The following is a 14,254-nucleotide window of genomic DNA, read 5'->3' as shown; positions in this document are numbered from 1 at the left end:
ATTAAGTCGCCTATTTCCTCGGTGTGTTTGCAAAGAAGCAAAGTCCCAAATTTAGTAGCCTTTTGGCTGGGCAGCATATGTAAAGGATCAAAAACGCGTAGAACAGAATGGGAAAATGTAGGAAGTAGGGATAATTAATTGAAGAGCAACTGATCAATTGATGTCAGTTTGTATATTTAACGTTCATTAATGCCCTTGGGATAGCGGGTCTGTAGATAGGTAATCCAGAATCTCTCGATCGATCGACGCTTGGTTTGTGTCCAGTAGGAAAAGTGCTCAATTGCAATCACCTGCATGTCTTTCCAACTATGGATGGGCAAGTTGAAATGTCTGGCAACCGGTAGTCAGGTTTGTTCTGTTTGATAGACCAGCGGTGATTGTTGATTCTGACGTTGAGTGGACCACCGATTTCCCCAACGTATTGCATTGTGCATTTCCTACACGAGAGGAGGTAGATGACATTGCTGGATTTGCACGTCAGGTTCTGTCGGATGTAGTATGCTTTGTTGATGATAGCGCATTCAAATGTGTCAGTGGATGCTGTATATGGACACATCATGCACTGTTTATTGTAGCATGTCCGGAATGAACCCGTTTGTGCAGCAGGAGCAAGAGGAGGAAGTTTGCTGCTCTCTACAAGGTCTTTTACATTTTTTGGTCTGCGGTATTCTAGTAGCGGTGGCTCTGGGAAAATACGCCTAAGTTTGGTTGATGACTCCATGATTTTCCAATGGTTCCTAAGGATAGAAGGAAGATGTGGTAAGTTAGGATGGAATGTTACCACACAGGGAACACGTTGAGTGGCACTTCTGGTTTGGTATATGAGGAGATTGCGATTTGAATCATCTAGAGAGGACGCACCGGCGTTCGAAGATGGTATTTTCGGACACTATACGACGGATTCGTAAAGCTTGTGAATAGGGAATGCTTCTGGTGGTATGCGAGGGATGAAAACTGGTGTGACGGAGGTATAGAAATATATTGGTATCTGATGATATATCGGCAGTTAATCTGATGGTATTGTGGAATGTGTTGGCATGTTCAATAAATTCATCGAGAGACTATCGGTTGGAGGTCCATTTGATTTCAATATCGTCAACGAATCTGAGCCAGCTGAAAGGTTGAATTGGGGCTGATGTTAAAATAGCAGATTCAAGGTGTCCCATGAATACATTGGCATACGAAGGAGCCATCTTGGTGTCCATAGCTGTACCACTGATTTGCAAGTAGTTGTCGTCATTAAACTTGAAGTTGTTAAGGGTGAGGGCAAGTTTAAGGAGATCTACTAAACTCTGGGTCGACGGATGGTTAGACACACGTCTGTCCCATGCCGCACGACAGGCAGCAATGCCGTGCGGGATGTTGGTGTAGAGACAACATCCATCGTGACTAACAGAGTGCCGTCTGGTAGGTCATGGCAAGGCGTTTTATTCAAGTAATCAGTAGTATCTTTTAGATAAGATGGTAGATTTTCAACAATGGGGCGTAAATGGAAATCAATAAACTTAGATATCTTTTCGGTAGGGTGGCCTATAGAGTTGATGATTGGCCTGCCCGGGTTGCCAGGTTTGTGGATTTTGGGGAGGAGATAGAATTTGCCTGCTTGAGCGTTCTCTGGTCGTAAAAAGCTCGCTGTGTCTTGACCAGTTTGCTGTGTTCCTCTGTGGGGTCCCTATCCAGTTTCTGGTAGAACTGTGCGTTAGAAAGCTGACGGTTTGCTTCTGAAATGTAGTCTCTCCTGTTCATAATTACAACTGCCGCGCCTTTATCTGCTGGTTTGATGACAATTTCAGCATTGTGTTGTAGTGAATGAAGTGCTCGGCGTTGTGATGTAGAACGGTTGTCTTTACTGATCTGGGCACGATCAATAAACCATATTATAAAGACTTTAATATCAATTATTTCAAGAACATTCAACTGATCACAGAAAATGCATATGTTTTGTTTGACATTTTTCTTAATTAAAGTTCCTACATGAAAATTACAAAGAAAACAAAAGTCTTCATTAAAATGAGTTTTTATACTTAATATACCCTTGTTTCTTATGTTGCACATACACTTATTTTGGTAAAACCATGCACATAGTTAATTTGCCTTTACCTCAGATCTGTGTTTAACATTCATTTAAAAACATAATTGTAAAGTACACAAAAAGGGCATATGATTAGTTTATTTTGAAACTATTATGTCTAAATGCCTTTGATAGTAAGTTCAATTTGAATTATCATTAACAGTGATTATGTAATTTGGACAGAGGAGTCACCAGCAGGCAACAGTTGACCTAGATGGGCTGTGTATTATATAACACTCTGTGTATTCTATACACACTGTGTATTCTACCAATCAGAAGGCAGTCTTCCCATGACTACTGATTGGTCCAAAGGAATATTATTCAATGAATAGGGAATTTATGAATGGAAGTTTATGAATGAAATGGCTCAAGAGGTCACCACTAGATGTCATTGTAGTGCAAGTCCTACTCAGTCCTACACATCAATAGTAAACCGGATAGCATTAATACAAACGCTAGTCACGTTGTATTAAAAAGTCCATGTGCTTTTTTGATATCTAAACATCATAAAACACTCCGACATGTTGTACTGCTTCGCCGGGGTTACATAATTTACACATGCTTCATTAGCATTATACCTCATAACCTCAACAAAATAAAAAATATATTCCTTAATAATACAAAAAATCTAAAAAAAATGTTCCCTATTTGTCTAAAAATATTCTTTAACTAGCCAAATTTCTCGGTTGCTCGGTGATTCCGGAACAAACAATATATAACGTATTAACTTTTTGAAATAGATCTAAAAAAATCATATATCTCTTATTATACAGTACATTTTAAAAATTTAACGTCATTTCAGTTACTTTTTTTCATTTGGAATAAATAACACTTGGACACACTAGTTATTTTGAATACAAGTTATTTTCATCAATATAGCTATGTTTGCTTTAAATCTATTCATACGTGTAAAGGCTTAATGATAAAACAATAGTATCAAAATACTTAATTTTTTGTTTCTTATGAAACTCAGAATTTAGTAAATTGATTTTCATATCCGCATTATATAAGCTGTATCAGGTAGTCCAACTATTTATAAACTATATAATTGTGTTTCGAATTCGGATGTATAATAAAGTTCCTACAGAAAAAAACACTAACCAACAGTCCGCGGATGATAATGGTCTTGTAAATGTCATGTTGGAGAGGAGAAAAAATGTAAACTTTATTTATTTTACAACGATTGCGAAACAAGTGATACAATTTATACAAATCACTTTTGATGGCCCGAATGAAAGCGCACGAGGAGTCTTAGTGTGGGAAGAAACCGGAGTGTATGGAGAAAACCCACATGATCGGGCAGGTGACCCCTGACCTTTTCACGTTTCCAGAGGAGAAAGAACAAAATAAGAAAAATGGACACCTAAACCATGCCCACCTCGAATTTTTTGCAGTAGTATTCTAATTATACATAAGGCAAGTGCCATCTTGATTAACAAATATATATTGACAATATGATCTGATGTCTTCTGGTGCATGTATACATTTATAAACATTTACCTTAAGCATTGAAAAACTTTGAATAGGTTTGCTTTCAATTAGACACTTCATTCGTTACCTGTTCACATAATGCTTTTACTGGGATTCAATAAAGGGAGGTAATTTGCCCATTGGTTCATTTTTAGGTATACTTTCTAGAATAATGCTAAGTACATATAAAAACTACCAACCAGCAATTGGTACCTGGCAACTGTCCCAAATGGAATTCAAACTCGCGACCCAGAGGTGAAGCTTTGCTTGTGGTAATATGTCGGGACATCTTAACCGCTTGGCCACCGCGGCTTGATTTTTACATGATAATCATTTACAAGACATTTCAAATTCGCTGATGTCATGCTATTTAAATCAAACATTAGAATCAGAGTTTATTGCAGGGTAATTTAAGGAGACGATAGAGGAAAGTCTGAGTATGCGGAGAAAACCACTGACTAGCAGTCAGTACCTAGAATCTACCTCACATGTGATTCAAACTCGTGACCCAAAGGTAGAGCAAGACACAGCCCCAAACAAGTTACTCCATCTTTTTCACCTTCTAAATAACCCCTGCGTCCAAATTACTAATAAGTTATCAATACTAACTGGTGAAAGTACAGAAAAAAATAATCATAATCTTATTTAATTGCTTATGAAGTCATTTTGCAGGGACAGATATTATGCAATCATTGTGTGTTTGGCTTGAAATTGGAAATAGTAAATTCACCTGGGATGGGAAAGGGGAGGTAATTGGCTTATTTACTCACTTTCATGCATTCAGCTAAAATTCATTTCAAACTACCTCTGAATAACTTTTTAATACATAGCATTATAATTATATATTATATAGCTTAAGGCATGTGTCATCTTGATTAATAGATTATATTAACAATATCTGCTGTGAGCTGATGCTTGTATATATACAGGGTTCAATTAAATACTTCATTCTTTACATGTTCTCATAAAAAGTTTTCACTGGGATTGAATAAAGGGAGGTAATTTGCCTATTTGTTCATTTTCTAGGTATATTTTCTAGCATAATGCTTATTACAATTAAAATAATAGCCAATAAATAGAAATGTATGTAATTTTAACAGATTTCTTGTTAGCCAGACTGATAAATTAGGAATAGCAGGGACTTATATGAGTGGGTTTTATTAGTTTAATGCCCTATTAATAGTCAGAGTCCGGTCGTGTAAGGATGTGAGGTTTGTTGGTGGAGAATACCCGGCCGGAGAAACACTACCGACCAGGGTCAGTACCTAGCCATTTCCCCAAATGGGATTCGAACTTGCAACCCAGAGTTGGATCAAGGGTTGTGGTAATATGTCGGTACATCTTAACCACTTGGTGCCTTGGCCACTACAGCCCCGACTTTTACATGATAATTATATAAAATACATTTCAAAACTGTTGATGTCATGCAATCATTTCCGTTTCGCACGTCTCTTCATTTAATCTGCGACAATCCTTCAGGTGTCGCCCTACTAGTAAAATGTAATCTTATCCATGGCTATCAATGGTAACAAAGTGATAATTATAGCTAGAAATTCATGGCCATGAAGTCTGACTTGGGACTAAATACAAACATGTTATAAATAGATATACATATACAATAGAACAGAGGAAATTGCAATACGTTATCAGAGATACCAGTTGTACAGCTGTTACTTTTATAAACAAAATGTATTTGCCCAAAACAACATAATGGTTGTAAAGCATATAATTTATACTGTAAATATTCAATAATAAATTCATACTTAGAAATACAATCAAAAGCATTCAAGGATCAATTAGCATTTTTCATTGTGCCCTATCTCATGTTGATAAATAATGGTAAACACATTTAAATCTATTGAAAGTGTTCGAGAACGAGATCAACTTTTCACTAATTGTCAAAATTTAGATCTGAAAAGAATGAAGTTTCCCCTCCAACATTTCAGAAGACACTAGATTTTGGATTTTGTCTGTTTGGGCGGGAAAATAGAAGTCGCGTGACTCGTTATTTTAATAATTAGTCATTAGAAAACGAAATGGTATAAGATATTTTTAATGCCTTACATAGAGATATAATAGTCATTAATTACAGTAGATAGAAATTAACGGATAGTTTTAGCAGAACAATTACTTTTCAATTAGTGTAAATGGCCATTGATTTTCAGCCTTCACTAAGTTGTGCAAGATTCATAGCCATCGTGATTTGCTTTCTCGTGCCCATGGAAGTCAGATAATACAAGAATTCTTTACTATGGTTATTTTTGTATCAGAAATTCGGGGGTTCCGAATAACATAGTTTAAAGACGCCTCATTAAAAAAAGCCAGAGAAAAGGACATATCATGGTAGGAATAGCATGTGTTTCACATTAAATATATTATTATCGTGTTCTTTTAACTAGGTATCTTAACCTTAAATGAATTATTCAACTCATTGCCTAACATTGCAACATGTTCATGGACTATACACATGTATGACATTACATTAGATCTACTGTATGTAATGTTCTGTATATATAGCTGACGCCGACAAAAATCACGCTTAAAAGGTTTTATACTTGCTGTAATAGAGGAAATTGGTCATTATTTCGTAATAGCATGTTTCAATAAATCAACCAATTGTTCAATTCGATTAAAACGTTGGTTAATCAAATCAGTATGTTCTTTGTATCGTATGCATTTAAAATTGCAATTTATGATGAAAGTAGTTAATAGCTAAAATAATCCTTTTCAGCTACTTCCACATTGGCCCTGTCATTAGACCTCGGGTCGTTACATTATCACCGACCTTATCACTATTATTTTTGCATTTGGTAGTACTGGCTGCTTCTATATGGGGGATTAATAAAATAAATAACTAGTTTAATCATTCGACGAAAGCGGCAGTTTTTACGTTTGTTGAATACATGCTTATGAAGTGCATTGCAGCAAGATACTATCAATAATAACCCATTCCCAAAAAGAGAATTTCCGATGGTGTGGTAAGAAATTTTGTCTGATAGGACATTTTCACGTAACATAATATCAATAGATAATTTTGCCATGAAATAACATCATATCTTACCAAATATTATACGTTTCACTTTACAGCCATGAGACTAAAAAAGATATTGATGTATTTATGATATGTGCTGTTCTAACACGGCTTTAAGATTGGTCGTTCTCCCAAGAGTTTTAGTGGAGGTAAAATTGGTGGGCAATAAATACACGTGACACGCATGGGTCATTTCACGGGACATGCACCACTGTATATGTATCATTATGGAATTATACTTACATGCGTAAACCATCCCTGAAACAGAATCGCATTAAATGAAAGTCCCATATTTCACTGCATACTTTAAAAAGGTTGCGAATGTAACATGCAGTGTCAGTCGAGTTTGCTGTCCTCAAGATGGGTGGAACATGTATTAGGATTACACTCCCAACATTTAAAAAAATATTTGTAGGCTGTGTTGAAAGATACCCATAGTGAATGGGCATTAACCAAACTTCACATCCTTGTTAAGTGTTTTTTTATAATGTACACGTCAATGTATTTCAATAAGTTGATTGCTTTGAAAACCAAAATCGCCTTTTCAGCTACTCTTTTCAAATTGCTGTCTTGTGCATTTATGAAACCTTGAGCTTGTCATCAAAACAATATTTATATTAGCAGATCTACATTTGTACATGTATGTAGTCATTACAATTTTATTATTAAGTACATATATCTAACGATATTCATCATCCAAATTACATCAATCATTCACGGTAGACCTAACGGGCTTTACAACGCATTGGAAGTTGGAAAATATTTATACGCGCATAGCACATCTACTGTACGTGTAGATGTAAATAAATAATATGCCATTTTGAATGCGTAATTAAGAAAATAGCACAGAACACATTCTCGACTGTAAACTACATATACATGTATATTGAAGACAATGTTGATATAAACTTAAAGATGCTCCACCGCCGACAGCGCATAAATGATATTCATCACTTGAACAATAATTGGTGTTTGATCGTGTATATATATGTCTAATTAACATAAAAATAATATAAAATGATATATTTTGCCTTTGGTGCATGAGCAATCAGTACTTCATTCCATATAGGATATAGTGCCACGGAATTTTTTCGGGATGCAATTAATTATTTTTCACATTTTTAACTTGAAGAAAAAATAGAAGCTCAAACTTTTCAATGGTGGTAATGGTGTAAAGTAAGTAACTTTTGTAACTGAAGAAAAATACTAAATCGTCTGCTCCTGTTTTTGATAGTGAAAAAATACCATTTGTCAGCGGTGGAGCATCTTTAAACATAATTTTGAAACATCCCAAATACATGATCAGAAACATATATTAGATGTCACAAGGGGAACCGGATTAGGGCAGATATTTAATCTCTGCAGTTACTCGTATCCAAGATTTCGACGGTAAAAAAATACGAAGAAATATTACTATCTGTTATAATATTTCACAGTACCATAACTCGCTCCTTAACAACTTTATGATATGATTATGACTTTATATATGCAGTTGGGTATATCAGCAGTAAATATTAAACTATTAGTTATAATTTGTCTACACCGGAGGTCTACGTGTACCATACTTTAGCGACGCATGATGATATTGATGCCGAGATAACCCCCGCGACCAATTGTTATTTTGCCACCATACGACCTTTTCAATCCCGTATGCTAATGACATTTTGGACCTAAACAGCTAGTAGTTTGAAAAATCGGCAGAATTTGACAACATTTTCCCGGATTTTTCCTGTTGTAAATAGATATTGACATTGATTTATAAGTTAAAAGAAAGATAAACATTTGCGAAATACGGTTGCGTATAGTTTGTAACATTTCAGTTGGAATAAATGTGCTTTTAATCGCTTATAGAAAAGTGAGGTGCTGTAGGTTACGTGACCAAGTTTCCATCGAATAACAGACACATAAACCTTAATTGTCATCTGTCTATTATATATATATTATACAGTATAAAGTAGTGGTTAACAATTACGATAATACAAGGATCTCTTTAACAAATTTGGTAGCCCTTCATCCAAGCATTCTACAGGATGAATGTGAGGTCCCGAGGGCTCTTAGAGGTTTCGATATTTTAGCCTATTTAACCCCCGTGACATTGATTGGCTGTCAAGGTCATTCATTTGAACAAACTTAGTAGTACTTCATCCCAGCAGGCCCAATACGAGGTATCTACAGTTCTTATGTATTGACAAGAACATGTTTCAAGGTTTTAGCATATCTGCTTCCCGAGGCCTTGAATGTTTCAATGTCATATATTTGAACAAACTTAACAGCCCTTCATTCCAGCATTCTACATGCCGAATGCGAGGTTTAAACGTTTAAAGGTTTTATCCTATATGATCCCTGTGACCTTGAATGGGGCTCAGGGTCATTTATTTGAACAAACTTTATTTTTTGAATTTTATGTTTTCCTATCAGATTCATAAATACATAGACATATACTGACATGTAAATTTACTTACTGTCATTCAACATTATTTTCATTGCCAGTTGTATATACACCCCCTCACAAACTAGAGACTAACATACATTGACATTTTGACGTACTAATATAGACATACAGACAAACACAGAGACAAAATATACATAGAAACAGACAGAAAGACAGAGATTGACAGAAAGATAAACAAAAACAGAAAAACAGAAAGACATGGGGGAGGATCAATTATTAAATGATTATAGACTCGAAAAATAAGTCAATAAAATGAAAATATTATCTAAAAGAAATCTAAAAGAGAGACAGAGAGAAATAATTTTCCCTTTTTACCAGTCCTTTCGAAATTTCACTATATAAACACAAGTTTCACTATAAGTCAAACATATTTGAACATTATGATAGTCATGTATAACAATAATTATCGCACCTCGGACAGAAATGTCCCCAAATGATTGGCGCAGAGCCGTCACGTGGTGACCCCCTAACACTTTATAGGGGTCAGTAAACTTTATTATGGTGCAATATGGCGGCTGTCGCCCTCGCTTCAAAATTTTAACATATTCTCTTCAACTAAATATACCATTTCTTTACCGTAAAAATATATTTTACTTATTATTTTTTATGTAAAATTCATTTAAAACCGTTTTAATACACTGAACTTCAAATGAAACGCATTTTTCAAATACGAGTTGCTTCCCCTACGCCAGTTTGAAAATTGATGACGCGGTGAAAATCAAACGTAAGAATTCAAGCGTTTTCTTGACTGCGACCAAAAACAAATGGAGGGGTTCGTATCTTTAGATCTATCAACCCTCACTCTACAGCTAATTTATCGGCATTGCTTTAAGTGATTATTATCTCAGCGAGAATGCAGAGATGATCATGAGTCTGCGCTATAAAGGTTGGATGGATGTTTGTGTCACTTTTGTTTGTGATGCTTTCAATACAACCAGTCTGATGTCGCATTGAGGTAGGCCTATTGTGCACTAGGAATGTCGAATTATTGTTGATTTATGAATTACTCAGTATTGTTCTTCAGGTTCCTTATACAGTTATTTGCAGATTCCGGAAAGAAATACATACATGTAAATAAATACGTAGGCCTACTGTAGGCCAAATATTTAAAAATGCGGCGATCGTTGTATACTTCGCAAGCATGGTTCAGGTTTGATATCGGACTCTTGAGAAAACAAATAGGAAACAAAGATCTAATGAAACAAATAAATGGTCCTCGATGCGATAAATTCGTTATATAGTCAGTTACTGACCCCCTATAAAGGCATAGAGGGTCAGTAAGAAGTATAGGAGGCTCGGGCTACGCCCTCGCCCCTATAAATCTTACTGACCCTCTACATGTATGCCTTTACAGGGGGTCAGTAGCTGACTATATAACTAATATTATGATGACAACGCATATATATATATATAGTTATTGATGAAAGGTCATTCAAAGATTTGAGTCTGTTTGCCACTGTGACCTTGAATGAATAATCAAAATATAATAGCTATAATCAAAATGCATACAAAACATAAACATTAATTCAATACTTACCGACATTCTTCTACCAGCTTTGAAGTTAATTGTTCTGACAAACTGTGAAAACAATAAAAAATTAGTTAAGATAAATAAAACTCGCATTGTCTCGTAGTCAATATTTTCTAGGACTGTCAATTTCAACCAATTTACTTTTCGAATATTCGGTCAGTTTTAAATGCGAATATTCGTTTCATAGATTTATTACGACAAAGCCAGTCATTATGCAAAGTAGTTGTATGTATTAAAAATTATTAATAATCGATCATGTATAAAAGCCCATGCGTCGGATATTTAGTCTCTAGATCCATTATTGTAATTATTATTATGTATTATTTGATTTTAGAATTTTAGCGAAACTACTGATTTACATACCATGAATAATCTTTCCCGAATTTGACACTTGTGGTATAATGTTAGTTTTGTTTATAATATAATGTCCCCATACTCATCACACACTCATTCATCACTAATCACTACCTGTACACATAAACAACTCTCAACTCTCTCTTTTACAAGTAGTGCCTCGGTCGCCGAGTGCATAAGATGTCTCGACATATCACCACAATCACTCCGTCTCTGAGTCGCGAGTTCAAATTCCAAGTGGGGCAGTTGCCAGGTACTCCCCGGATACTCCGGATTTCGAAATATTTAATTTCTTTATTTTGTGACGTCACCTGTGACTCCATCTTGCATGCTGACGTTTTGAAGGAATAAGTTATTCATTTGTTGTATTAATGGTGTCAATTTGCATTCATATACAACAGAAAATAGTTTAGGATAATTGTATCTTTAGATTTATCTTGAAACAGTATATCATTAAAGCGTCACTTTGACAAAAAACAAAAGAAACAGTAATAAACACTTATATACTTATAAAAAAATCACCGTAAACATAAGTAGCAACCTAGTTTACTGGTAACTTTCAGATCTTTTGATCAAGCGGCCGGGGTTCGATTTTATTTTTTCGGTTTTTTTTTTTTTTTTTTAATTTTCAAAATATATTATGCAAGCATGCCTATTAAAATCAATTACAAATTCTGGTGAGGGCTACATGACTACAAAATGTATATTTCTATACATGTATCTCAGAATTTACATCGGATACACGGTCACTCAGTATCTTACAACACAAAGCCTATTTTGGTGTCGACATGGATAGACGAGATGACTCGGCAAAACCTCGTCAACTCCTCTCATCGCACAATCGATACCAGCATCGATATTGATTACAGCGAAAAAATCTAATGTTGGAAATATGAGTTTGTGTATTTATTACTTAAATAAACCAATCATCAAAACAAATCACTTATTTCACCTAGACAAATAATAATTTGTAAATTCCATACAGCATCTGCAGGGAGACCTCCTAGGCTTATCGCTACCCACGATCGATGCACGCGATCATGGTCTTATATTATGTAACTTTTCATCGATTACTTGATCCAGGTATTTTCCTCGACAGTTATATTTCTATTGATATGTGGAAGGAACATATGAACAAGATAAAAACAACCCATCTCAAGTGTTATTCTGGGACCGTAAAATATAATCTTGGACACCTCAGCCCCATCACAGAGGCACGCAAATTATTCATCATGTAAAAAGGTGCTATGTACGTCATGTCCACATTATCGAAGTGAATTTTATATTATGTAAATATCGGCTGGCTTGTAATTAACGTACATTTTATATAAAAAATAATAATAAGAGCGCAGCTCTCTGCGCGGCCGAAGGCCGCGTAGAGCGAAGCTCTACTAACCATAACACGTGTGTGAGCATATAGATTTCAATACATTCCAGTACCCCTTGGACTTTGAAATCGTGTCCCGCGGGAAAAGTCTCGCGCCTCCATGCAGGCCGCCATGTTTTAATTCTCGTTATCAGCATGACGAGATTTGAAATTTTCTCTGTAGGCAAAACGTATCACCAGGACATACTTTGAAATTACTGTAAGTAGTTTTAGATAACTACACAAGGATACGAACGACACAATAAATGTACAGGTCAAAATGAGTACTGTCTGTGTATTGTCAAGCGCATCGTCAGCCGTAACGTCAGGAAGCTTGGTGCCAAAGATCACATATTCCCGCGCTTTTTTGATACATGGCATGTTGCCGTTTTCCGCATTGGAGAGAAACAAGATCGAAAGGAAATTGAACTTTACCAGTTTAATGTTTATTTCTGGCCTGTATATGACGACTGCGAGACACAAATATTGAAGAATAGCATTTACTAAAAATCATTGATCGGATTACAAATTAAAACAATTTTAATCTTATTCTGGTGTTATAATCCTAACTATATTTACATTTTTTATAAGTAACTGCGCTCTTCTGAGGCATTGCCTTAAATTCATATTAAAAATACTGTTAGAGGTATCTTCATAATTCAAATTGTTCTGAAATAAGAACGTTTTTTAAGAGTTCAAGCAAAATTAATGTAGTGTAACTTACTTACTTTTGGAGAAAATCGACTTTTTGTGTCCCTATTTTCCTGATGCAAATATTCACTGTGCCATACTTGGAAGGTCTTTATCACTACGGTGTTTTTTTCCTGTTGAAAACAAGCGTTCTGACGCCCTTCGCAGGTTACGTTCATTTTACGAATTTAAAGTCAACAAAAGAAGCGGAAAAAATATCAGAAAACAATGCATTTTCAGCACTAATATCGACATTAGTCGGGCACAGAACTCGATACCGGATAATAAGAATTTCCTGTAATAGTTGCAATAGGAAAATATTACGATTTAAGTAAATAAATGCTTAATTTCTTTCGTTTGATTCAATTCCTAAATTTGATGACTTGATCCCGAACATTCCACTGACGTCACTTTTAGTAGGAGTGAATGAAACGGCAGTCAGTCCCGCCAAACAGTGACGTCACAATCATCGGAATGACGTTGCTTACATATTTCCCACGGCAGTAAAAAGGAGTACACACTTATTCGGTTTAGTGAATGCATCTTTTCTTGATTATCAAAGAAGCGTTTCGCTTTTAGCGAAATCGTGTAAATAACAGGCAATTTGCTTTCGTTTTGAATACCACCTTCTGTATGTATAATGAAAAAGTTGCAGGATGAACAGAATACACGTTCGCTATCTTACAATACAAGTTTTTTTTTGGTGTCGACAGGGAAAACCGAGATGACTTGGCAAAACCTCCTCATCTCATCTCATCGCACAAACGATAGCAGCATCGATATTAATTATAGCAAAATAAAATTGTCCAGCGTTGGAAATATTGCAAGTATATTCATTATTTACATAAACCAGTAATTAGAATAATCATTGATTTCATCTAGAATGAATAATTTGCAAATCCCATACACCGGCTGCAAGGAGACGTCCTTGGCCTATCGCTACCCACGATACTCTCGATCGTGGTCTTGTATTATGTATCTTTTAATCGGATATTAGATCTAGATATATCTGTTTTCGAAAGTTAAATTTCTATGAACATGTGTAAAACAAGTAGTCTCAACTGCTATTCCGAGACCGTTAAATGCAATCTTGATCACCTCAGCCAAAACACAGGGGCACGCAAATTATGACAGAAACGTTTACTAGTTAATTAATACGTACATGTATGTCATTTAAAAGTATTGGAGAACTTTTGATATGCACGTGTTTATCATGACGTTTCAAATGGCTGCCCGTATTATTTTTGTGAAAAATGAATTATACATATTAGTCGGGGAGGAGAAATAGG

At 35.3% G+C, this 14,254-nt stretch overlaps 1 protein-coding gene across 1 annotated transcript; it reads right to left on the bottom strand.

Moving 5' to 3' along the window:
* Positions 1-1,061: 1,061 nt before the first annotated feature.
* On the bottom strand, positions 1,062-12,656 carry LOC138330600 (uncharacterized). The gene is made up of 3 exons (XM_069278161.1): positions 12,564-12,656; positions 1,604-1,854; positions 1,062-1,404 (listed from the first exon to the last, which is right to left on the bottom strand). The coding sequence occupies exons 1-3, from the start codon at positions 12,654-12,656 to the stop codon at positions 1,062-1,064; spliced, it is 687 nt and encodes a 228-aa protein (XP_069134262.1).
* Positions 12,657-14,254: the final 1,598 nt, after the last annotated feature.

This window comes from Argopecten irradians, chromosome 9, assembly GCF_041381155.1.
Source record: "Argopecten irradians isolate NY chromosome 9, Ai_NY, whole genome shotgun sequence".
In the NCBI taxonomy this organism is placed as follows: Eukaryota; Metazoa; Mollusca; class Bivalvia; order Pectinida; family Pectinidae; genus Argopecten; species Argopecten irradians.
This window is presented reverse-complemented; position numbering and strand designations above follow the sequence as displayed.

Coding starts and splice junctions, on each gene's coding strand:
- LOC138330600 (XM_069278161.1), bottom strand. CDS start 12,656: ATGCCATGTATCAAAAAAGCGCGGGAATATGTGATCTTTGGCACCAAG. Junction 1,855..12,563: donor CGCTTGACAATACACAGACA/GTACTCATTTTG, acceptor GATCGTGCCCAG/ATCAGTAAAGACAACCGTTC. Junction 1,405..1,603: donor TACGACCAGAGAACGCTCAA/GCAGGCAAATTC, acceptor ATGACCTACCAG/ACGGCACTCTGTTAGTCACG.